The sequence below is a fragment of the Amblyomma mixtum genome, chromosome 2 (genome assembly GCF_055824585.1).
Source record: "Amblyomma mixtum isolate Tamu chromosome 2, ASM5582458v1, whole genome shotgun sequence".
NCBI classification, from domain to species: Eukaryota; Metazoa; Arthropoda; class Arachnida; order Ixodida; family Ixodidae; genus Amblyomma; species Amblyomma mixtum.
In genome coordinates, this window is record NC_143013.1 from 107,330,003 (window position 1) to 107,355,229 (window position 25,227).

At 47.3% G+C, this 25,227-nt stretch overlaps 1 protein-coding gene across 1 annotated transcript in view; it reads right to left on the reverse strand.

Annotated features, from left to right (window-relative positions):
• Nucleotides 1–2,549: 2,549 nt before the first annotated feature.
• Nucleotides 2,550–25,227, reverse strand: part of LOC149360487 (uncharacterized) — a 30,952-nt gene continuing 8,274 nt past the window's right edge. The window contains exons 5-11 of the mRNA XM_089567860.1: nt 20,904–21,044; nt 16,673–16,908; nt 15,512–15,624; nt 13,658–13,790; nt 8,993–9,169; nt 5,202–5,327; nt 2,550–2,981 (exon numbers count right to left, since the gene is read on the reverse strand). Of these exons, the coding sequence (XP_089423986.1) occupies nt 2,679–2,981; nt 5,202–5,327; nt 8,993–9,169; nt 13,658–13,790; nt 15,512–15,624; nt 16,673–16,908; nt 20,904–21,044 (1,229 nt within the window). The 3' untranslated portion in view covers nt 2,550–2,678. The remainder of the gene's footprint in view (nt 2,982–5,201; nt 5,328–8,992; nt 9,170–13,657; nt 13,791–15,511; nt 15,625–16,672; nt 16,909–20,903; nt 21,045–25,227) is intronic.

Genomic DNA, 25,227 nt, shown 5'->3' on the forward strand with positions numbered 1-25,227 from the left:
ACATCGAAAGAAAGAGTTCCGGAAAAGGACGGAAGTGCACGTAGGGTAAGCGGCCAGGTAAGTAAAAAATTGGTAAATGAGCTAACTTTTTGGTCACCCCTGTTAGCGTGAAGATTTTATAAAAACAAGTACGCTGGGGCATTCTTAGACTATTTCATGCTGTATTAGCCAAGTGTTGCAACCTTCGGCTCATATTTTTGCACTTTGTCGGCACCAGCAGTGTTTTTCTTGTTTTATTTCTATGTCAAACCCTTGATATTTTTATGAAAAGGAATAATACCCTTTTAAGCAGACAGATGTGTAAGAGAATTGAATCGAATGACTTATCACGTTTAAAAAGTAGAAATCGCCATGTCAAACACATGCGCTTGGTTGAGCTAAGTTGAGGTTATTGCCAGCTACAGGTGGGATTATCCTTACGGATTCTGCCGACAACTGCTCCACGATAGCGACACCTAAATGTTAAATAAGGCCTAATTTCCCAAACACATACCTGAGACCTGGTTGATATACATCGCTATACACACAAACACCCATAATTGTCAATTGTCGACTCCTTCTGTCACCATCTGGAGTCCAAATCTGAGTCCAGGATGAACTTTAAAAGAAGGTGTGAAACCTTCTCTCTACAGGACTGATTTCCGCGTGGGTAGACAATGTTCTGAATGGAACTATGAGGGGATCCTGTATTTCCTGAAGGAAGCTAACAAGACACACATTTCCGAGTTGTGCACTGGACAGCATATAAGATAATGTTCTATATCCCAGAACACACCACATGTGGAACATAGCGGAGACGAAGCCCGGCCCGTCTTACACATCCACGGTGTTTCGGTACCCATACGTGAGCTTGTTGATCACACACAGCTTTCAACTTGATACTATAGCTTTCTCGCTTTCATGGCGTCCTTTAATAGGCATTGTATGGAGAAGTATTTTAACTAAATTTACGATTTAGTTACACTGGTCATGCCAGCCTCTACAAAACCACAGTGTTTAATTTCCCATATGAGTGGCTTCCTGGACCACGCCGTGACCGGACCCTAAGCTGATGCGAATAACTTTAGAAGAAAAAGCGATTTTTTAGGGTTTTCTAAGTTTGCGCAGAGTGGGCCGGCCCAGTTTATTACTATCAATTTGTATGCGATAGTTGTCTAGCTGTTTGAATTCCTGCTTGGGCGCTTGTTGACGGGCCGGCGTTATTTGATAACGCCTATATATCCGCCTTGTATTCCTTCACGTCATGAAGTTGTCAGTCAGCATTTTGTGTGTCTTTGCCTCTTCGCTGTCCGTGTCGCGTTCGCGCAGGTACTTCTTAGCGTCGGTAATGAATCAACTATGCCGACAGGTACGACCCAGGCTCAGCTTTGCGAGCGAGGCCTGACAGTGCACTAAGATCATTGCGCGGGCCCTGGCCAGAGCCGAAGCTTAAACCTCTAAGTCAGGATGAAGCGAAGGCCTTTCAGACTGTGTCCCTGGGCTGGCCTGAATTTCTAGCTTTGTCCTTGAAATAGCTTAGAAGAAATCTCGGCACACAAGATGCGCAGCGTTAAATTCTTGACACCATGAACATTCTTTGCAGACATACGCCGCTGCTGTCAAAAAGCAGCTTATCTGATCTGAGCTTGATTACTTATTCTACTGACACGAAATTCTCTAAAACCGCCTTATTCGCTGGCAGGCGCGACGCCTGGCTTTAAAGCATCGTCAATAAGTCTCGTGAATTGGCTGACTTCATAGCATTTTTTTGAGGTTGGGAGGCGTTACGGATTCATCTTTGCAGCTCGCATCTTTCTTTATAACGCGCGAGCTGTGAAACCTACACCTGGCAATACCAGAGGCGGCATCCTTGTGTACACATTAGCTTACCAGAGCCTTTTGCCCCGAGTACGCAGCAACGCGAAGGTAGCACTGGCTGATTTCTTTTTAATTTGACACTTCACAAAAGGAGAGGCCTGAATAAATAATACATCTCGATGATAACACTGTTCCTTGTTCCTACCAACGAGCAAAGCTCAGGGATCATATCGAAGATAAGCCAATCTATGGGCGTAATTTAAGCTTCACAGGTATGTAATTTTTTAATTCGAAAGTAGTTCTGTAAGGCGTGATTATCATTTGGCAGCAGAAAAAAACAAGCTCAATTAATACGTCGGCCACGGAGTGTGACAAAATGCCCGGCATACATGTGCCGAGTACAACAGGCGGAAAACAGCGCTTTTTCTCAGTATTTTTTTTTTACGTTCGCAACAAGATTACTCGCTTTCTGGAGTCAGCCTGGAAGGATGTGGAGGCGAAAACTACTGATTGTTATGGGCGGCGCGCAGTATATTGCAGTTGCGATTTCCCTAGTAGCCTCACTTCATTGCGGTGCATTATTGATTGGGAAATAAACTAAGCTTGCGGGCTAGTTTGCTTGGCACGTTGCAGAGTAAAACCACGTACACAATAAGAAGACGCATACACAGACGGTCGCTGTTTATAAGCGTTCCTTCGTGTGTATATGTCTTCGTAACGAGAATGTGGTTTGTGCGTTGCAGTATTTTCGAAAATTAGGAGAGTCGAGGAACACACTGAGTTTGCTACAACTTTACGCCGTGATTTAATCCTACATATATTAGCAGATGGGGAATTTCGTTGCCAGAGGCTCTTTCTTAATTTGCGCACTTTTTTATGGCTCAGTCATGGCTCGTGGAATGCAGCGAGAAATCCCTTGATGTAGAAACTGAGGCCTCGTTGGTTAGATTGCTGTCCACTTTGGGGACGAAATATTGTACGGTGCTTCGTTTGAGCTCTGAAATTTGCTGCAAAGCGTTTCTAAGTCTGAAGTACGCGAATGATTGAGCACTGCTGGGGTGTGCTTTGGCAGTGCCCCAGTAAGAAGAGCAGTCGCCACGTTGGTCCTCTAATTCCAGGTCATAGAAGGCCCATCCAATGCTGGCAGCCAGCGACGGGTCCAGCTCAGCTGCCACAGATCCTACCTGTGAAAGCAAGGAACATTGCCAACTCTACAGTCCTCACCCACCGACAGAGAACAAACGAGACGACTCAGTTTGAAATGCCACGCTTTGTTGTTCATCACTTTTGTCTTCATCTCCAAATTGTGGACAACATGCCGACGACATGCCCTTTAAGGGACAGAAAAGCGGGTGCCAAGTACCAGATAGCACACAGCCGTATTCATCATTATCATCATCATCAGCCTGACTACACCCACTGCAGGGCAAAGGCCTCTCCCATGTCTCTCCAATTAACCCTGTCCTTTGTCAGTTGCCGCCACTGTATCCCCGCAAACTTCTTAATCTCATCCGCCCTCCTAACTTTCTGCCGTCCCCTGCTACGTTTGCTTTCTCTTGGGATCCACTCCGTTACCCTTAAGGACCAGCGGTTAAGGACGGAGCCGTATTATAATTGGAATACTATGATTTGCTTACAAATAAAGGCAGGCGATTCAGCTGTGATAAGGGAGTAATGACTCGTCACCATCCACCCAAGCGCAGCCATAAGGCTACAAAGCAAAGCTGCACGCCTTTCACAGAAACATTGTATTTGAAGAAACGCTGGGGGTCTGTTTTGACCTAAAGACCCACCACCATTCCCACTTCGAGTTACTGTACAATTCCCTCTCGCCCTACCATAAGCTTGCCGTCCCGGTTAGCTCAATTGGTAGAGCGACTGCTCCGGTGTGGCAGTCAGTGGTCCCATGTTCGTACCATGGATTAGGCCGAATTTCTCTTCAACTAAAAAGTTGGTCTGAAAGCTGTATGGGTTTCCTTTGTAGCCGTATGGATGCGCTTGGGTGGATGGTAATGACTAATTAATTCCTTATTTCAAATATCCTCCCTGTAGGATTCTCCTAAACATTGCAACTATCCAGCTTTGTGGCCGCTTGCATAACTTGGAGGAGATGAACATAGAAACAGACTCGACTCCCCTTCCCCGTCCCAAATCGATGGCTACCCATCTGGGCGCCGGATGTGCTCAGGAAGCGGCTTCCTTCAGGCGCCGTAGTCGTAGTGGCATGCATAGCTTGAACGGACAGCTGGTTTTAGACCGAAACCACGTAGAAAAGAAATACCGATCTGCGTTTTGCTAAGCGGTTGCTTATACGCCACCCGTGAAGTTTTAAAATAAGTGTCGACGTGTGTTACTACTGCAGACGTTTCCTCCTCTTAATGTGGCTTCAGCACACCATTCACTCCAAGGAGTTCAACACCACGCGAAACGTTTTAGTTTCTAAAATATTCTCAACACTATTATTACTTGTAGAGCGCACCGTCATCAACTCTCTCACGCGCTTTCAGGACTACCAAAAGTGGCTTTGCCAACAGAATTTATAACAGTAGTCAGCCTGGCTAAACGGATATCAATGCTAATCCCCGCTCCCTGCATTGAATAGCACGCCATGCCACTTATTTCGCTACTTCCTGCCTTCCTAGCAAGAAGAGGCAATCTAGGCGACCTCTTGATTGAACAAAAATGGCTGATTGATTTTTATGTTAATCGCTTCCATTTACTAGCCCAATGACAGCTTTGCTGAAAGTGGCCATGGCTGACGTGTGTATTGGCCTGCAAAAGGTTGCGTCAAGGACTGAGTATTTGTAAGCATTTTACTCCTAGAGAAGCCGAGCGCAAGGCGAGAGGTAAGCTAGTACCCTTTGTAGAAACTTGCTGGTTACCACGCGGCACTGGGGATTGAACCCGGCACCTCACACATACGCAGAGAAGGCTCAAACCATCAGGCCGCTGCTCTGGATCATTTTTTTCCACGTTGTTTCTAACCTTCGTTTACCAGAGGGTTCATTGATAATATCCGCCGACCGGGAACACATTTTATTTTCCCTCTATCAACTCACTACTCTGACAAGCTTCTTAAATGTGCCCTGCTGGGTTAAAACACATTCTCATAAAGGGATGCCTAGAATCAGCACTTCAGCCCTTACTTCCATGTGCGGCGCCTGTGCCTCAGATACTACCCCGTGCTCTGTGCTTTGGTCAAGCACCTGTTAACATCACATATTATTTACTCTAAACTTAGTGGAAGCAAAAATGCATCGATGACGAAAGGCGTCTTGCCTTTCTTGCCTAAGTGTCGTGTTTTTTTTTTGCGCAAAAAAAGCAGTTATGGTGAATGAAGAATCTGACGAACTAGTCCGACAACAATACTTACTAAAGATGAATATCTGAAAAACATCACTCACTTCCTTTGTCATATCCGCTGACGTCATGAATGTGCGCCATCTACCATGTACTGGGTCATCTTCATAATGAGAGAACGCATATTCTTCGGGTCCAACGGTCATGTACGTTGACGGCGAAAGGCAAACCTTGGGTAGTAGAAAAACAAGGATCAGGAACAGCAGTTGTCTTACTGCATCATAGACCATGATTAGAAAACGTCGACAGTGGTATAGCTAAGCAACGATAACATAATTGGATGCTGTTGCGAATCCCAGGCGTTCTGCACAACCGAGATGTCGTCACAATTAATCAAGTACACTATGGACACCTAATACGAAAGATGTAATTTATTAGGTGCGCAGCTAAAAGCGTACAATATAGGACTCACGTGTGCGACAGCGACATTACCACACATTTCCCTAAGCGCTGTGTGTAAGCCGTAAAAGATTACTTGTTCATCTAGTATTCCACCAAAACAAGGCCTCCCAGCAGGTTTATTGTATATGAGAAAATGTGATACACGTCGACCTGTGGAAACGCATTTGTGCCCTCTTTCATCATTGCATTGTCTATGACAGCTGTTGTACAAGTCGGTTCTCAACCAATGCAAGCAGCAGTCTAGTGCTGCCAGCTAGGATAAAAAACGACGCATATGATAACATACATGCTTTTCCTTGCATTTTTATCCTGCTCTAAACCCTTATTAGGCCTTTTGAAACCAGCGAAACCAACCAGTCGTGGCCTAGTGGTTTGAGCGCCCTTCTCGGCTGTGGGAGGTGGGTGGTTCGAAACCAACCCACCGCCGGGCACCCACCGGTCAAAAGGGTACAAGCGTCCCCCGGCCTGGCGCTCGGCTTCCTTTAGGGGTGTACGTTTGGGAGAAGTAAAAAAGTCGTGGCCTAGAGGCTTGGTCGTCCGCCTCGGATGCGGGAGGTGGTTGGTTCGAAACCCACCGGCCCGGCGCCCGGCTTCTTCAGGGGCGTGCGCTTGGAGGATGCCCCGCAAACCCCACTGCGCCCTTTAGGGGGCGAGAACAAGCTTCGAACACTATCAGCCTGCAAAGGTGGTTCGTGATTCAGTGGAGAGTTGACAGGTGGAGTGTCGAGAGCTCAACGAAGTAAGTTCGCTCTAACGTGAGTTCAGTGGCACTGCTCCGCAGCAAAAGCTGCCCCTCAACATAGGGTCGTAGACCAAACAGTTTCCTTGACGGATGAGAGATAAGTTCCCCCGTCAAGCAACCCTACATCCGCCTCGTGCGGTAGAAGCCCAACTTGTGGCCCTTTTTTTTTTACTTCTCCCAAACGTACACCCCTAAAGGAAGCCGAGCGCCAGGCCGGGGGACGCTTGTACCCTTTTGTACCGGTGGGTGTCCGGCGGTGGGTTTCGAACCACCCACCTCCCGCAGCCGAGACGGGCGCTCAAACCACTAGGCCTTATTAGGCATTTTGAAAGCGTCAGTGGTAGTTCCTTAAATTCTGAAAATGTCATAAATTTACCGCAGCGAAGATAGCTTTACCGCTCCTTTCCGCTCTTGATCTAGGCGCGCGTTCTCATAGACCAGCAAAGCTATTTTGGGCAAAAACCACTAAAGGGTTTAATGCTGCATTTTGGAGGAAACATAGCAGCGATTAAATTACTGTCATGCAATTACAGTAGCATAATTACTGTCTCAGCAATTTGAAATATAATGAATTACTTCGTTGTTCTAGTCATCTAGGACTCTAATGAATTAATTTTGGTTGGTAATTAATTTGCGTCGACATTAGTTTAATGGAGAGTGCACCACTGTTCTTTGTTTAAGCAAGGGTTTGATCCCTCGTTTGACGGGTCGGACACCTCGAAGCCAGGTGCACTGCGCTAAAAGCCTGGGCAAGCAAACCAGCGAAGTCGCATACGCGGCAGAACTGCAATGTGTGCTCGGGCTACATTGGAACTGAGAAAAGAAAAAGCTGCATACCTTCTGCAGCTTCACACGAACAAAGACATAACGCAACACGATTATGCGATTTTTTTAGCTTTTCTCGCGGCAGAAAAACATTTCATCAAACACAATTCATGGTTGGCCTAAAATGCATCCTCCGAACGGTTATTCAGCATAGCGAAGAGCACTGTTCAACGCAGCGTGAAATTTTCTGAGCCCGCTTTGGAGCTCAGCTGCTGCGGCGGATCAGTAAATTGCGAAATTTAAGAATTGTGGGAGGACATACCCAGAAGTTCACGACAACCTCATTTCTCAAAACGATGTTGTTTATGAACGCCTTTTTTTGCATATATCGTTAAATTCCAAAACAGTCTAGCCCACTTATGAAGGCAGCAGTTATAACGAACGCTCCTTTATTAGCAGCGAGGGTGGCGTTGTTATCGAGTTATGCACTAAGGCTACGGCACTGCGTATTAGATACAACGAACAACCGCGGCCAGACCACTCGGTTGTAACGAACGAAGAGGCGCTGTAAACTCTCCCCCGCCGTAGAAAAATGTGCGCTTCTAACCAGCGCGGAAGCCGAAGAGCTTCTTCCAACCCCCATGACTCCCTCCACCAGAGATAGCGTAGATACGCAAGAAAGCAATAAAAAAGGTGGCTCTGAAACGGCATTTAACCACCGGCCAAGCGCGCCCCGACAGTCAAAGAGATCAATTGATGTGTGCGAGTGCGCGGCTGGGTAAAGCGTTTGAAGGGGAAGAAGTAGTGATAAGAGTGAGAATGGAGCAGAGTTGACAACGAAATTACTGCACACGGCTGTTGAACAACCAATGATAGCGATTTGGGAAATTTGAATAACAGTCACGAGGTATGCTTTGCTTGCACACCCGGTCACGTGGGTGTGAGTCGCCTGCCAAATCCGATGTCCGCCTTCTGCTTTACTGCCACGTTCCGGCACGCACAGATTGTACAGTATGTTCAGGGCGCATGCGCTGCGATAGCTTCATCGCGGAATTCTTACAGCTTTGTCGAGGATTGAAGGAGAGGATACTGCCGTACACTAGTTGCCGTGAGCCCCACAAGAGATTACTGATATTATTGCGACCATAAAGTGGTTCGGCCGCAGCAAGGGTCTCAGCCAGGAGTATATGACCGCGCTGAAGAGCTTAGAAAGTGGCTTGATAGGGTCTGCTTTAAAGAAACAGTCTTGCAAAACCCACTTTTTTTAAAGAAATTAACGCCACTTTTTTCTTTCCCCTGAGGGTACGTTTGGACGCGTCCACTACGAACTTCACATACAACGAACACAATCCGCCTGGCCGTCAGGTTCGTTGTAAGTGGACCCGACTGTATAACAATCAATGCATCCGGCGGTCTACCCTCTGCAGGCTTGCATTTTTTTGCCATTATTATTTTTGCTATAGTGAAAAACACTGCTAAATGGTATTCGATGGGAGCGATGTGCAAACCTTAATATTATTTCGGTACGCGTCGGAAAAATCGACTGTTGTTTTCAATATTTCCTCAACCTTTGATAACCATGCTTGACGGTAGCCTCACAATTAAAACTGATGTTCAAGAATCCTTGCCTTGGCTACGTGCAGTGCCTGCTTTGTGCGAAAATAAAGCGGAGTTTAACTGTAACTGCAATTACTTTTTGAAGGAAGCTGCACCTAATTAATACCTAAGTAATCACTTTTCAACACAAATCTTGCACGTACGTTTTTAGTGAAAGCCAGGCATAATGGAAGAGCGCAGTCGAGTAATAGGACTTCTACAATAACTCAGTCGATTCAGGCCGGCAGACACTTGAATGCCGCCGAATACATTCAATGCGAAGTACGTGCATCGAGCTCGCGGACTGTGGCTTTCCCCCGAGGTGCATACCTCGGTGAAGGGCACGAGGGTAGCGTTAGAGCACTTGAGGCTCCTCAGTCTTGGCCGCTCCACGCTGTGGTCTCTCTCCACTTCATACTGCACCGTGGCCAAGGAGAGTGACAGCAGTAGAGGCACCTTCACGTGGCGCTCTAGCTTCGAGGCGGACAGGATGCTGGTGGCTTCGTGCTGCGAGACGAAATGCCTTCTCATGAGGCTGCGAGTGAACGTCACGCCTCGCAAAGAAACATGAACGGAATCAGCTTGTTACCAGTGGGCAGCGAAGTCTACCCACACGTGAGTGGTGGCGTGGCATCAGAGGCTGAGTTTCAGCGGAGTTTACATGCACTAATAGCCCACTACAAAATATGCGCACCCGTTCTCAAGTATACCATACAAATTAATCGGACGTGTAATTTTTTCTCTACTAACTCATATTCTTGCATCCAAGCCTTTCAAGCCGGAGCAGCATGGTTTCTGAAAATCATACTCATGCTAGACCCAATTACTAAAATTTGCACATCCTTCGCGCCTAATTCTCCAACACCACCTTCAAGCTTAACGCGTTGTCTTTGATTTCGCCAAAACATTTGGAAATACTAACCAACATTTTTTACTAATCAAGGTTCAAAGCTAAAAGAAACACCCTAGTTATTAATATGCATCGAATAATTTCCTAATAACCATAGTCTATGAAAATAATGTCAACACCTTACTGCTTGTGTGGGATTTACTGTACAACAAGTCTTGGCGATGGGTCCTCTTTCTTTCATTATATTTATTAATGGCAAGACTAATTATATCGTTTCTATTCTATTTCTATTTGTTAGAATTCCGCTGGAGCGCATTGGGCTTTATTAGTGCTAAAGCACGGTTCCAGCTGTCAAACCCGGAGCAAAATCTATATCTATATCTAGCTATATCTAGCTGGAACAAACTAATGCTGAATTCCAATGGCAGATCGGGACCGCTTCGTCGGATCGCGTGCGGAGCACGTTGGAGCGCGTAGCTTCGCCACCTCCCATTTTGCGATTGGAATGCGAATGCTCTCTCGAAAGCGCGACGCCAGCGCCGCAGCGGCGAGCCGCGGAAAGTAGGGGCGACGCTGGAGCGGACGCCTTCCTTCATGCCCTGCTAGCTTTGTGTGCAAGTGCGACAGGAGTTGCGCGCGGCGCAATCTTCGCGTTGACAGACGCCGTCTCGGTGAAGCAAAAAGGAGGTAGTACGAAGGCCGTAATGTAAAAACAGAACCAAAGCGTATGTACAGGATGATCCACTCTTACCGTGAACACGCGAGTATGCGGCCGCGGTCTTCGGAGCGCCAGTGAACCTGTCCCTACCGTTCACGAAAGAAGTGGCAAACGACGCGCAGGCAAGTCGCTCGCTGCTCGATTTTCCAGCCTTGCGATTGCGAGACGCAAGCCGCTGAACCAATCAGCGAGACAGGAGAGCTTTCGGCAACGACGCCGTCCGCGGACACGCCGAGCGACGAACTGCGCTGCTCCCTGGCTGCCGTAGTCGTCGCTAAGCCTAACTGTTTCACATCGATGCAGCAGCTGAGGGCGCTTCGGAACTGGCCAGCGCTGTAGTAAAGGTGCTACTCGCGTCACCGTTTTACGGTGTTCCTCGTCTCATAATAAAATAAAGACATGATCGCTTTCTGCGACGCCTTCAACAGCGGAGCTAGCAGACAACAGGCCAGCCGCACTGGTCATCAGGAAGAAATTTGCTTGTATCGCAGTTATCACACCTACCAGCAACTCGGTATTGGCCAACGATCCTCAAAAATGATTCATTTTTTACATTCCTCTACTCTAGGGCTTGGTATGAACCCGAACAAAGAATATTAGCGCATTTTTCTGACGCCGGCAGCAGGCATACAGGCCGGCAGCTTCACACTCGCTGTCCGTTTCAGGCGATTCTTCACTGCTGGACTCTGAGCTTTCAGTGCCCGAGTCGGAACTGTCACTTCCATGAAGCAAAATTAGCGCCGCACGGCGCGAAGCAAGATCATTACCGTCCATGCAGCCGCTGCCGGTTGCGACAGGAAGCAAACGCGGCGGAAAAGAAAACGTCACGCGAGGTTCCGGTCAAATCCGCTGATTTCGGCGGATCAAGTATCGCTGCTCCATGGAGCGATCCGGGATTTACGCCTGATCCCGATCTGCCGTTGGAACATATAACTCGCGCTCCCATTTTACCATTGGAATACGACTGATCCAAACAGAGCAGAAAAACTTGATCCCGATCTGCCATTGGAATTCAACATAACCTCGGCTGCTGTGAACTGCAGGTCAGTTGAATCATTCATAGAGCATGTCAATAGCATTGATTCGTCAGTAATACCACCTTGATAAAACTGTGATGCTCACGTTTATTTTGTATTTTGTGTAACTATATTTGTTTCCGTGCTGAACCCGTTATTTTTGTTTCCTTGAATTGGCATCATTACCACCATGATGTCGCTATGATGATGAATTCTTATTTTGTATTATATATGTACCTAACCTGTTCCCCTGTATTGTCTCCTTTGTATCCACTCCTGCATGGGCCGGACAAGGGCCTGTAGTATTTGTAAATAAATAAAATAATAGATAAAATGTTGCGGTGTTTGTAGGTTTGTGCGAAATGAAATTCGTAAATAAAACAAATCAAATAAATATCCGCGACTGGAATTCGAACCCCCGGCGGCGCAAACAGATCAGCTTCGCCGGCAACTGCATGAGAGCACGAGGCTATCACCGCAGCCGAACACGCCTCGTGTTAAATTGCCGCATACATGGCCTTCTTCATCAACTAATACTACTATGAAACTAATATCTGCGCCTTGAGCGATGTGGTGGTGCTGACAGAGAATGTACGCTGCATGTGTTCGCGTGGGACAACGTTGTGGCAGAAACAGGGCACTAGAGCTATACGCGTTGGTGTTGAGAACACTGCTGCAGGAACGACTCACTGGAGCATAGGTCGCCGGCGTACATTGGGCAAATTGGCATTGATGACGAAAAAGTTGAAAACACAAAGGACTGGCACCCTGGGTCAGCGGATACCTCAATCGCGCTTTGAGGCACGTGGCGGTGGCGTCGACTAGCAAAGAACTGTGCCCTCACGCAATATTAAGGGCGAAAGCCTTTAATGCCTCATCGTTGTCGGCAGAAGGTTGTCAGGAGAGGTGTCACGCTTTTCGGCTGGTCGAAATGGTTATGACGTCATAGTGCGCGGATTCGAAGTAATGAGGTCACCCACGGATGCCTGACGCTCCCTTTGGAGCACACGAGAACTAATAAAATAGTTGTCATCCGCTCCGCCAGGGGGCGTAAGGTGTCCGTGGGGGACCGCATTACATACCTCATTACTGTGAACAGAGACATGAATACAACCGAACTCATCGAAGCAGAGAGAGAGAGAGAGAGAGAGAGTGGTGCTAAACAAGCAGTCAAAGTCGGCAGTCATAGTGTGTAGTTGTAATGTGTAGTCATAGTGTGTAGTCAAATAAAGCACTAGTACAGAGCAAACAGTATCGCAGTCAATGCCAAACAGAGCGCCAGGAAAGGCGCACTGTTTGCACCACTTTAGAGAGCCAAAGTGGCCCCTGAATTTTCTTTCTTGCTTCGCAATGCTAACCCATCAGTCATCTTTTTTTTTTGCGGAAACCATTTGGACACAAAAATTCACTTCAAAGGCAGTAGATTTCGTAGTTTTGCGCTTTTAGCTTCAGCCTTCGGTGCCAGCCCCGCCGCGGTTTGGGGAAGATGTTCGTCTTATTTTGCTGAGAATGAATGTTAATAGGATTTCATGCTTAAAATCACCGGTGTCAGGTGCAATGGAAAAGAACGTCAAGCACCACAAATAACGGAAATGAATCTAAAGCATGCCGTCTCTCGATATTTCCGGGAAGGCAAGCCGGTGCCACCGTTTGTGCCAGTTTCTTAAGGAACACTTGATCCACGTCGGGAATTTTGTGTAAACGAGCTTGGCTAGTGTTTGGCTGAAAACGTAGATTCTGCCGCGGTATAGGCAACTGCCTCGCGATGCACTTCTCTGTGCGCATTACAGATTATTTTAATAGTCCGTTTTGACTTCTTAAAAAAATTTATGGCACTGAAAGTTTGTTGTTTTGCTGATATGAAAGCGTTCACAGCACTTCTTCGAGGTTTGCCTCGAGAAAAGTATCGTAAGGTTAAATCCATGACTTCTGCCCATATATAACCATGCCAAATACGTAACCTAATAATCAAGGCATTCCTGCACATCTCCATGGTGGATCCAGTGTCGTGCCGCCAACTTTCCTTCTATAGGTAATATTGAGAACCTCCAGAGGTCTATCGAGCACTCCACTAGACCGTCTCCCCTACTTCGAAATGAAGCATCAGAAAGGATCTTGCATCGAACGATTAGATTTTACCCCAGGCCATTTGTGGCTTATTTGTAATATCCATAGACTGACTGAAATACAGATATCTTAGAGATAAAAAAGCCTTTTGTTCCCAGAAAAATCTGAACAGTAATAATGATATCATGCAGTCGGGGGGAACCCAGTATTATAAGCGTCCACAAGAATCGCATTTGGAGTGTGGGAGGTGGGAAAGTGGTATGTATTTCATTTGCAGGAGTCGAAATATTGTGCTGAAGTGGTTCGTAGCGCCAGGGAAATGAAGCGGCACCTAGTGTACGTACCATGCTTATGGTGCGCTTGTCCTGAAACGTGAGGGGCTCCCAGCTGCTAATGGGTTCAACTTGGCAGCGCTTGGGTGAGGGTGCAGGGATCGGAGGGGTGGAATGCGTGACGAGTATAATGAAGTCCACCGATCTGAAAGAGAGAAAAATCATACGCAGTGAGCCAGCCGCGGGAAATATAAAGTAGAAATGAAGCAAGATTATGAAATTCAGCATGTCCATCTGAAAAATTTAAAGCAAGCAGGAAGAGGTTAGGCATGAAGATAAGGCGCGGATTTTACTCTATCTGGATTCGTGAACTTAGTGTCAGGAAAGTAGTGAAGAAAGGGACAATTATGAGATAGGTTAGCGAATGAAATTTCTGGTGCCTAACTTGGAATATTTCTTAACGAATCAGATATAAAATTCACAGGGGCAGCTAGTTGTATCACGTGGGGGAACACATCATCAGAAGCTGTGAAGTGACGGCACTATCGGTCTGGTGACCACACTTACCTCCATGCACTGTGAATGCTCCGATCTGCTGACGTTAGTTTGGTTTGGTTTATTGGGGTTTAACGTCCTCAAGTGTCCCGGGCTATGAGGGACGCCGTAGTGAAAGGCTCTGGAAGTTTCGACCACCTGGGGTTCTTTAACGTGTACTGACTTCGCACAGTACACGGGCCTCTAGGATTTCACCTTCATCTAAATTTGGCCGCCGCTGCCGGGATCGAACCCGCGTCTTTCGGGCCAGCAGCCGAGCGCCATAACTACTGAGCCACTGCGGCGGGGATGTCGTTAGTTCCCTCCATACATTCAGGGAATTTAGTTTCTGACGACACGTTTTTTCCTGATGAGGCTTTGCTATCGCATTCAACAGAAAAGTAAATTTAGTGAATTTATTATTTGGCAAGCATGACCAAATGGGAGATGATTTAGATTGAGGCCCAAAGCTATGTGATAACTTTATGTATAACTAATAGGTGTGTAGTTCCCCTCTCACCATTTGGACAGGTGCACGCGCAAATAATAATTCTGTTCAAAACTGGAGGTCTCCGCAGTGTTCTCCAGAATAGGTAATCCTCGATGAAGGGTTGTGAGACCAGACCTAGCGCCATTCTTAAATCCGGTCATAATGTACAGATTTGTAACCGGTATCAAAGTGGCAGGTACTGTGCTTTCGTGTAGAGGGAGTGAAAAAAAAAAGTTCATCGCATTCACAAAACTCGAAGTCAGATGAAAATCGCTGCTGCCCGTAGGCAGTAACCTCCCTAAGAAGGTAAAGTCGCAACTTAAAAATTCAGGGAGCACTTTGGCTCTCTGAGTGCTGCAAGGCGAAAGCCTTTCCTGGCGCACTGTTTGGCATTGACTGCGAGACTGTGCTGCACTAGTGCTTTATTTGACTACACATTACAACTACACACTTCGACTGCCGACTTTGACTGCTTCTTTATAACGACTCTCTCTCTGCTTCGACGAGTTCGGTTGTATCCGTCGCTCTGTTCGCAGTAATGAAGTATGTAATGTGGTCACCCACGGACGCCTTGCGCCCCCTGTCAGAGCGGACGACAACTATTTTATTAGTTGTCGTCTGCTCCAAAAAGGGGCGTCAGGCATCCGTGGGGGACCTCATTACTTCGAATCCGCGCACTCTGACGTCAAAGCCATTTCGACCAACCGAAAATCGTGACACCTCTGCTGACAACCTTTTGTCGAAAACGCTGAGGCAGTAAAGGATTTCGCCTCAATATAACCAACTAGTACTAAACAACACTTCACACTTGGTGCTTCGCAAGTCAAGATGGAGCGAAGAAAACAAGGAGAAAAGCGTTACCGTTGTACAGCGGCTTTAATCGCCCTGTGAATTCCACTTACGCAGCCGCTTCGGCCACGAGTCCGGTGACGTAAGCATCCACGTAACTCCGCCGGCACTCAAACTGGATGCCAAGGAATACGGTGAGTGACTGGTGGGACCAGTGCCGCAGATACTGCACGATATCCAAGAAAAGCATGCGCCGGGAAGCAGTGATCATGCACCACGGTGTTAGCAAGGAACATCCATTGTTGTGGTCACATTGATGTTTGCTCGTAGTTAGAGTGCTTCTGCGTTCCCGCTTTGTGATAGCAAACGCGGTATGACGCTTAACATGGAGAATTCGACAACCGGATGTGCTCTGCATTCTGTTGCATTGTGGAATATTTCATTCAAAATGTAAAGTGAGCTGCATGAAGTAAAACAGAAGTAAAAAAAAAACGTGATTCCTGGACAAATCCCCTAAATGCCTAAGTCCCTAAATGCCTAATCCCCAATGCCCTAAGGTGCCTAAATCCCCTTGAAAACAGACTCGGAAAGTTTCAGGGAAATGTGTGTGACCCGCAAACCTGCCTGACGTAGTGGTAGTATTTTTTGCCACAATATTGCATCATGGAATGTTGCTGTGGGGCAACGTAGGCTTTGCTGCGATGCAGAACAGGCCGTCGTTGCGACAGCCATGATGACGACAGAAATTCGTGTCATGTTTTAGGTGGCACCATGTCAGAACTGCGGAGCCACGTTTAAACTGCGCTGCTATTTTTCCTTCCAAGTATACACAGCTGGGTCTCACTTTTAGGAAATGATTAAAAACTAATATTTAAAACAATGCTGTCGACGTTTCGGGAGACGTGTGGTAGGTGGGTTCAACATCCCAAAGCTCTAAGAAGTTTCTGAGGAAGGGCCTATAGGTGAATACGGGATGAACTTTTGATCACCTGTGGTTCCTCAACAAGCGCTGATATTGCACACCACACAGGCGTCTTTTGCATTCCGCTTTCACTGATGCGGGGTCTACGCGCCAGCGATTCACTCGCTCGAACGTGGTATAGCAGCTGGACGCCAAACGAGCTAAGCCATCCATGTGGGAATCACCGACTTTTCACAGGTTCGCCGTAAAAGACGCTCATTGCCGTTGAGTGCTAGATTCTCTTTGCTTACTGCGACTGCGCTCTGAGAGAGCATCTGAGAGCACGATGGCTAGCACGTCTGTGAGCACTCACAAAGAGCATGACGTGGTGCTTCCAGAGGTTTCCGGCATCGCCGCTCGAGGCGTCCACGCGGTGGCGGGCGAACCCGTATCCGCTCACGTTGTGGGCGCGGTAGCGGCGCATGATGGGCACCGCACGCTGCCGCACCTCGAGGCTGTCGTAGAAGTCGCCGTTGGCGCTCAGGGAGAGCAGGAACTGCGCCGACGAGTCCCCGCCGGCCATCTCCAGGAAGGCGTCGAATGCAGCCTCTGCGAGGAAATGCGGACCGAGTAAGGGTTGTCTGTTCCCGGATCCCAAGACCCAAGACCCACACGTGAAGACACCGCCCCCCCTGCCCCTGCCGTCCGGTGCGTCCACGCACCTCGGCCGTCAGCTCCTGGCACCCTCCGGCCCGGATGCTTCGTGGACCGGGACTCATCCTTCGATCATCTCATCCACTGTGGCGGCCACCACTTCACCACATTGTCACTTCTTTCTAACCTGGAAGCCCATCACCGTTTCGCCCATCCCTTCATTGACGTCTTCTATTTAAGATCGGGACGATCGCTCGGTGGCCCCGGGTGATGTGAAGAAGAGGAAGCTGGCAGTGGCACGGGACGGAGCGCTCGCGCTAGGCCAGCGGCCATTAAAATAATATCTTATCCATCGTTCAACACGCCTCTTCTTCGGCTGGCCGCCACGTTACAATATTGCCTAAAAACGAAGTCAAAAGATGTCAACGTGACGCCGAACATATACCTTGAAGGTGCGCTACAGCCCATGACTTCGCCCAGAAGTGCGATCGTCACTTCGCTGCAGTTTTCCTCATCTCGCTGCGTGGTGTGCCCGTTATAAGTGCCCACTTCTTGTTCGTGCAATTAAACGTAAATCACATCATGTTATTTCACCACGCGATCTATTTATAGATGGCCAGAACTATCAGCAAAAGCTACTCGCAGACAGCAGGCGCGCGGTTGCGCAACTAGGCACCAGAAGCCCTACGTCACGTGCGATGAAGGTGTTGTATATCAAATTCCCTTGTCATGCGGGAAACACTATATCGGCCAGACGGGGAGATGTCTGAACGAGCGCCTAATGGAACACGCTCGCAACGTCAGAAACGGGCAAGGCGGATCGCTGGTTGACCACATTCTCGCATGCAAGTCAAAAACCTGTAAGCCTTACTTTGATAAAAGTCTGGTAATAGGAAAAAGTAGAGAAAGGTTAACGCGCGAAATCATTGAAGCCGAAAAGATAAATAGGTCAGGATGCTCGTGTGTAAGCACACCTTCCATTCTCCTCTCAGATAAAGAGCTCGTTTTTCTAAGAAATTGATACTGTTCGCACGTGTGATTACTGTTTTCTGGTGTATAAAAGTGTGATGCTTCAGGAGAATAAAGTTTGTTGGAAGTTAGCGCTCGTGGTGTTCGTCTCTCGTTTCTTGTGTCCTCGTCTTTTGCTGCGCTACAGTGTCTTTGAAGCTTGATGGGCCCGTAACAACGGCTTTTGGGCAGCGGCAGGTCGAGTTAAAAAACAAAACTTTTTTGGGATGACCACCTAATTAGCACTCGAAAACTGTAAAAAAGAGAAACGCCTATTATTTCGAAGAACTTGTTCCGTGATGCCAGAAAGACGAAGAAATATGTGTGAAGTTGCTCATCATTAGTCAGGCCAAGATCCCCGAACGACTATGTACACTACATTCAAGTAAAAACAAAACAGAACAATGAAACGAAAAAAAAAACATACCACAAAAAAAAAAGCTGCAACGGCAAACCGATTCAGGGCACATCGATACGTTGCAGTAGCCAAGTTAAAGAGACTACTTCTCTTTGCGATTGTACAAACTTCCTCTGCAGTCGAATTTCCAGATTTTAAATTTTGAGATCATCATTGTAAAGGTCTCACTTGCATGTTTTTCGAGTTTACATACATTACGTTCACTATGGAGAACGTTGTTTTCCAGGCGCATATAGTATTTTTTTGCCGCCAAGATAAGCAAGCCTACACATACGTGGCTTAATGTCAAGTATTGTATACTAGAAAAAAGCATTCTTTTTCTGGTGTCTTAGATGTCCATAAATGTGTTACGTATCAGGATATTACCGGTGATATAAAGAAACAACATTATGTACAGCGCGAAAAACTAAGACAGGGGAAGAAACACGCAAACAAACAAGCGCTTGTTTGTTTGCGTGTTTCTTCCCCTGTCTTAGTTTTTCGCGCTGTACATAATGTTGAACCTTCACCAACTCGCCCAGTTTTCTGTTCTACATAAAGAAACAGTTGTACAAAAAGTGTAAGTGCACTGCCTGGCCGCGCTCCTCCCCGGTTCCTTAATGGCACCCGAATACCTCACATGTCTACATTAGATGGAAACTAAACCGTTGCTTTATATACAACACTTGTAACACGATAGCATCAGAGAGCGCGTTCAGCGGGAACCCGGGGTGGTATGCGAAAAAAATTCCCATTGGTCGACAATCTACACAGTCGTGGCCTCACAAGAAAGTGGGGTTGATTATAACATCAGATAAATTGAGATCATAAAGTCGCAAAATGACTCAAACGTCATTATGGCTTTTAGGAACGCAAAGTAAGTTAATTGCGTTGAAAAGAAAAATTCAGGCGGGCAATTTGTTGACCTAAAGTGTGGTGAGGCGAAAGCCTTTAGCGCGGTGTTGCTGCTTGTGTCACTGATGTGTGGTTAAGATGTTAAGCTTCGCCTCTGAGTGTGGAACGCGACAGCGTCTTGCAACGCTGCCAGGGAGTCCACAGAAAGCCATCGCCCGTTCGGCTGTACGCCTTGCTCGACGGTAAATTCGTTTTTGAGGGAAGGAAATGTATCTCTCTCGCATATCTCGGAAGGAACTTGAACCTCGCCGTAAGGGAAGGGAGGAAGATGGGAGTGAACGAAGACGCCATATAAGCTAGATGCGCCTTTGTTCATTCCATACCATGGAGCTAGCATGGTGGAGTGGCTAGCGTGCCCGTCTCGCACTCCGGAGACCGTGGTTCGATTCCCCAACTCGACCAATTTCCTACTCGGCTTTATTTATTTATGTGGTCTGACTAGAAAGGTTAATTAGGCTGAGTGGTCTTTACTATTGTTCTAATGCCATCCATCATGTCCTGTCACTCACCTGTCAAGTGATGGAACTCTCTAGAATGTTTGACACAATGTCTACGAAACGTGTAGGAACGTCTAACTATTAATGATGGTTAATGATAGTTAAGCATGACGCATTTCGTGATACTAGTTAATGTATGGTTAGTTATAGTTAACGTGACCTTAACTAGTGCACTGATTAATTAGTGTCAGTTAAGGTACAGGCGCAGTGCACAGTCCCACATGTCACTCCTTAACTACTACTAATTACCAATCAGTCAATTAGTCATTAAGTATGATGGCGTAATCATGAAATCCCTTTATATCATGTTCCGATGTCTTTCGATTGCATCCGATTAAGCATCGATTGGCTATTGATTGGCATATGCCCATATAAGACATGCATCCGAAACGCGGACACATTTGCAACACGTCTTGGTCACGACAGTATCAGGCATTCAAGGCTTTCGCCTTAAAATTGGAGTGATAAGCGAATCGGACCCGATACTCTTGGGTCGCGGTTCAGACTGCCAGTAGCCAGCGGCTTTTTCTTATTGTTTTATATTATATAAAACCTCGAGACAAGTTTGATGAACCTGGATAAAGGGAGTCGTATGTTACTGATTAAAAATATTTTAAAATCATAAATAATGAATAACATAGCAATGAAAAATTTTAAAATAAATTAAAAATTTAAAATAAAACTAACATGAAATGCACAAATGAAATAAAATATCGAACAGCGAGCGAGTCTGCGAAGAGGTCTCCCGGCCGTTGAAGGGACACATTAGCGCTATCCCGTCATTCCCTTAAAGTGTAGCTTTAGTGCGCCTCGAATTTAAATAAATCGGTGCAGTTGAACTATCTATGGGAACTATTTTCCCTTACTACCTGAACGCTTATCGTGTTTTGTGCAAGTTCATAGCCCATGTGCAGTTTCGAGGCGTTCGTTATGCAGCGACGAACGAAATCCCGCCAATTAGCTTTATACTGCAAGTTGTTCGAAAAATTAATCATTTCTACAATTCAGCGATTCATTCAGCTAGAAGCGATTGTTAGCGCTGACTCAAAAAGCGATACTAACAAAACAAGAAAGCAGAAGGAACGTCCTGGCTATCGGCATCGGCTGCTATGCGAAAGCAAGGAGGATCTTACGATTGGAGACAGCCACGAAGTCTTCGGTGCGGCTCCGAATCGTGACGTCGGCAAATACCATGAAGTGGCAGAGACCGGCTGGCGGGGAGACTGGACGCCGCAGCTGCTCCCCCACTATGCACACCACGAGGGGGTGCTGGACTGCACGGAGAAACGGCGCAGTGGTGTTGAAGTTAGAGAGCTGAGGCCGTCAGTCGGTGTACGTTTATTGAAAAAGGAATGGCGCCAAAAATACCCACTCGAACGTTAAGTAGCGAGACAACGGCTTTGTTGCAGTCTGGCAATAACAGATCCCGTAAATGCGTGCACGGATATCATTTGTTACGTCGTTGCTTGTTTTCAGAGCACCAACGTAGTTGGGAAACAGAATATGTGTTTTACGCAGTTTGGCAACATAGGTTAGGAAAACAATTTAAATGAAGCTACACTCAATTACTGAGATTCGTGAATTATTTCCAAATGTATCTCGTTTATTTCGAAGGCACGAACCAGCATACCAGGCATATCGCATACCAGACATATCGAGTAACATATGCACGTTTACGCACACTAAACGGAAACATTTTGTGGGACGTTACGCTTGTTCGCGCATCCGCGCTTTTAGTTCAACAAAGGCAAAAGCAGAGGCGACGATGATGGTGATGATAAAAGCGTTGCCGTCACATCCAAACGAGGAGGCGCCGAAATACGAAATGTTAGCGAGCAGGGACAGTTGGACGCGCCGCTCTAGCGTTGACCACTCGGCATAACCAAGCTTCGTCTCTTATGACTGCAGTTTCGTCCGCTGCGCCGTCCCGGTTTGGCGAGAAGAAACCCAGCGCCTGCGGGAACCTAGTGGCCACCTGTGGTAGCGTCTGTATACTTTCGCACTCACTGGACGGTATTTCCTGTCGTTTCACCTTCTCTGCCGCACGTCCTACACATCATTCATCAATATGACTACGCTGACTGTAGGGCAAAGGCCTCTCCCACGACCCTCCAATTAACCCTGTCCTTTGCCAGTTGCGGGCACCCTATCCCCACAAACTATCTGCCGCCCCCTGCTACACATGCCTTCTGTTGGAATACACTCCGTTACCCTAAAAGGACCAGCTGTTATCTTGCCCTCGCATTACATGCGTGCCAAAGCCCATTTCTTCCTCTTGATTTCAACTAAGATGTCAATAACCCGAGTTTGTTCTATCCCCCACTCCGCCTGCTTCCGATCGATCTCTTAACGTTACACCTACCAATTTTCTTCCCATAGCTCGCTGCGTTGTCCTTAACTTAAGCTGAACCCTCTTTGTTAGCCTCCACTTTTCTGCCCCATAGGTGAGTACCGGTAAGATACACCTGCTGTACGCTTTTCTCTTGAGGGATATTGGTTGACTTCCATTCATGATCTGAGAGAATCTGCCATATGTGGTCACCCCATTCTTATTCTTGTGGTTATTTCCCTGTCATGATCCGGATCAGCGATCACTACCTGCCCTAAGTAGACATATTCTCTTACTACTTCCTGCACCTAGCTATCAATTGCGACCTGCTGTTCTCTTGCTATACTGTTGAACATTACTTTGGTTTTCTGCATGTTAATTTCTAGCCTCACCGTTCTGCTCTTCCTGTCTAACTCATTGATTATGCCCTGCAGGTCATGTTCTTCTTTCAAGAGATCTGCTGTTACCTATCCCTACCAGTTGCTTTCCACCTTTGCATTGCTGCTACGGCGTTCTCAACTTCCTCTTTCCTTACTAGCTGGCTGTCCCATAGCTGTGCGCTACTGTCCCTCTCACTAACGCACTGATTATATTGGGCAGTGCATAGATTCGTGTAAAACTCTCCGGCCAATTCAACCATCTTATCCATATTACTAAATAGCATTGCCCTCTTGGTCCCGTAGCGCATACATCCGTTTTTTAGGTATGCCTAGTTTCCTCTTCACTGCCTTCAGACTACTTGCTTTCTTTAGGGCGTGCTCGATTTGTTCTGTAATACACTTCCTTATGTCGGCTACCCACACAGGGTGCAATCAATTCTGGGTCTAACTGTTTGCGGTAAGACAGCGTTGACCTCCGCGAGCCTCGAGCGTAGAGTGGCTACCGACGCTATTGTCATAGAGGGGTTCGACGTGGGTTTTGGTTTTGTTTCTCCGGTACAAATCTAGCGTCGGTTTCTCCTCTATGACAGCTCTCCAGGATTGCCGCTCTTCTGCGCGCAGCTGAATGCCAGCTGCCTTAGCCCACCCTTTAGTGTTCTCTGCTTGCACCTGACCGCTGAAAATCCGAACTTGCGGCGGAGGTAGTGGACTCGCTGCATCCACTTTGTCCGTTGGCTGTTAAGGCGCACTCAGTCAAGCACTTTTCGCCCGCACATATACTTTTGCGTGAGCCGCAGTCTGATGTCATAGGTTATCTTCCTGTGTGTATTGCGAGCCTCAGTGATTGACCGACCGAGACCGCCCTGCACAGCCTCATTGGAGACACGACCGTGGCACCGTGACACATGATGTCCTGTCGTGCGCTAGCCACACTCGAGCCATTCTCGTCTAGGCGATGTCAAGCAGACGATGAGGTTTGAAAACGGTAGCGTGGGTCCATCAACGGCTTTCCATAGACCATGACAAATCGTTTGTACCATAATAAACACCCCTTTCAGAGTGTATATCCGGATCCCAGTGAAGCTTGCTTAAGGTGATTTCCGTAAGTTGCTGTGTGCCCGGGTTGCATGCGGAGTCTGATGGCGGGATACCTGTACCCCGTAGCCTTCGCACTCTCTTCTCAACTGGCTATACGGACAAAATGGTCGGCGTCCTAGGGCGTTGGAAAGGACTGGAGCGACAACTTCCTAGCATTGTAATTCAGTCCAAGTGGTGTAATGGCGCCCGGCCATAATATTAATGAGTGCTTACATCTCCTCAGTGGTACCAAAAATTAACACAATGCGTCGACGTATACCAGCCTGGCACGATCCAACCGTAATTCACACCGTCGCTGAGGTGGCTAAGCCCGAAGCCAGCATTTAGTCCAAAGGATTGCGCTGCACTTGTGTAGCAATATAACATACAAAAAAGGGGAATAACAGGTAGCCCTGCCTCAACCCCTTCCCTACCACAGGCTCCCACCAGCTGACGCCGGACACAGTGGCAATTGCTGTGCTGTTCGCATGAAAGCGGCGGAGCTGTCTGATTCAGGTCCATAAAGAAGCGCATCAGCCAGCAAGACTCCTTTCGGACGATATCTAGACACATGCGGAGGCGGAACACGTTATCCTCCAGCCGTAGACCTCAGAGAAAGCCATTATGAAGCTCGGTCAAATGGCCACTGTTCTTCGCCCAGGCAATCCTCCAGGCCTTTAATGTTTGTGTGACGGCCATACATTACGCTTATTAGTGTCAGGAGCCGATTGTCCCAAGGAAGGGTATTGTCCCGATCCATCTTGGAAATGAGTGTCATTCTGGCACGAATCGAGTCTGTTGACATCGAATCGCCTCCCAGTACCAGACTGTTGCTGAAGATTTCGGAGTGCTGTATCAATAACTAAGGCTGCCAGACACATGAATCCAGCAGGGATGCCACCTAGCCGTCACGCTGTGCGCTCTTTGAGGCTGCTAATTGCTTTATCCAGTGCTCTTTGTGATGCTGTCCAATCTTTGTCCTCCAGACGGAGTTGGGTAGTTTTAGAGAGTCGTTATCGGTTTACAGGGCGCCAATTTCGTATAGCTTCCGCATGTGTGTCCGTTAGCTGTTGGTGGAGATAGTCCGTCTTGCCCGTTGGCTCACCCCTGATCTATGGCTCCGTTGGTCTTGCATCCATAGACGCTAAATACGACCAGAATCTAGGCGCTGATCCCCTGCCATCTGGTTCTATCACCTCCTGCATCTGCCGATATGCCTAGGAAATCGAAGAAGCACTTCTATGCGCAGTACCAGCCCCTGCTACCATTGCCCCATTCAGCTCCTGTTCGGCAGTGTCTACTTTGCTCTGCCAGCTGCCAACAGCGCTGTTTAAAAAAACATGCCCCAATTTGTGCAACGTACACAACCGAGGCCATTGGCACACGCCTGTTATAACTTAAGGCTACTTTGCAAAAGCTGAGAACAATCCCAGCGTTATTACTTTCACAAGGTGGCAGTTAGGACTTCTTGCGATGGCAGCTGGGATTTTACTGGCCGGGTAAACCCAACTCTTCGGCTCTTCTTTTCGCTGGTTTCTCTCGCCGGCTTGATAAGTAGTAAACGATAAGTAGATAAGCTAGTCGCTACAACGATACGGAGGCTGGCATGCTGTGACGCGCTGACAGTGCAAACAGACTGTCAGTGTGACTAGAACTTCTTTATGAATTGTA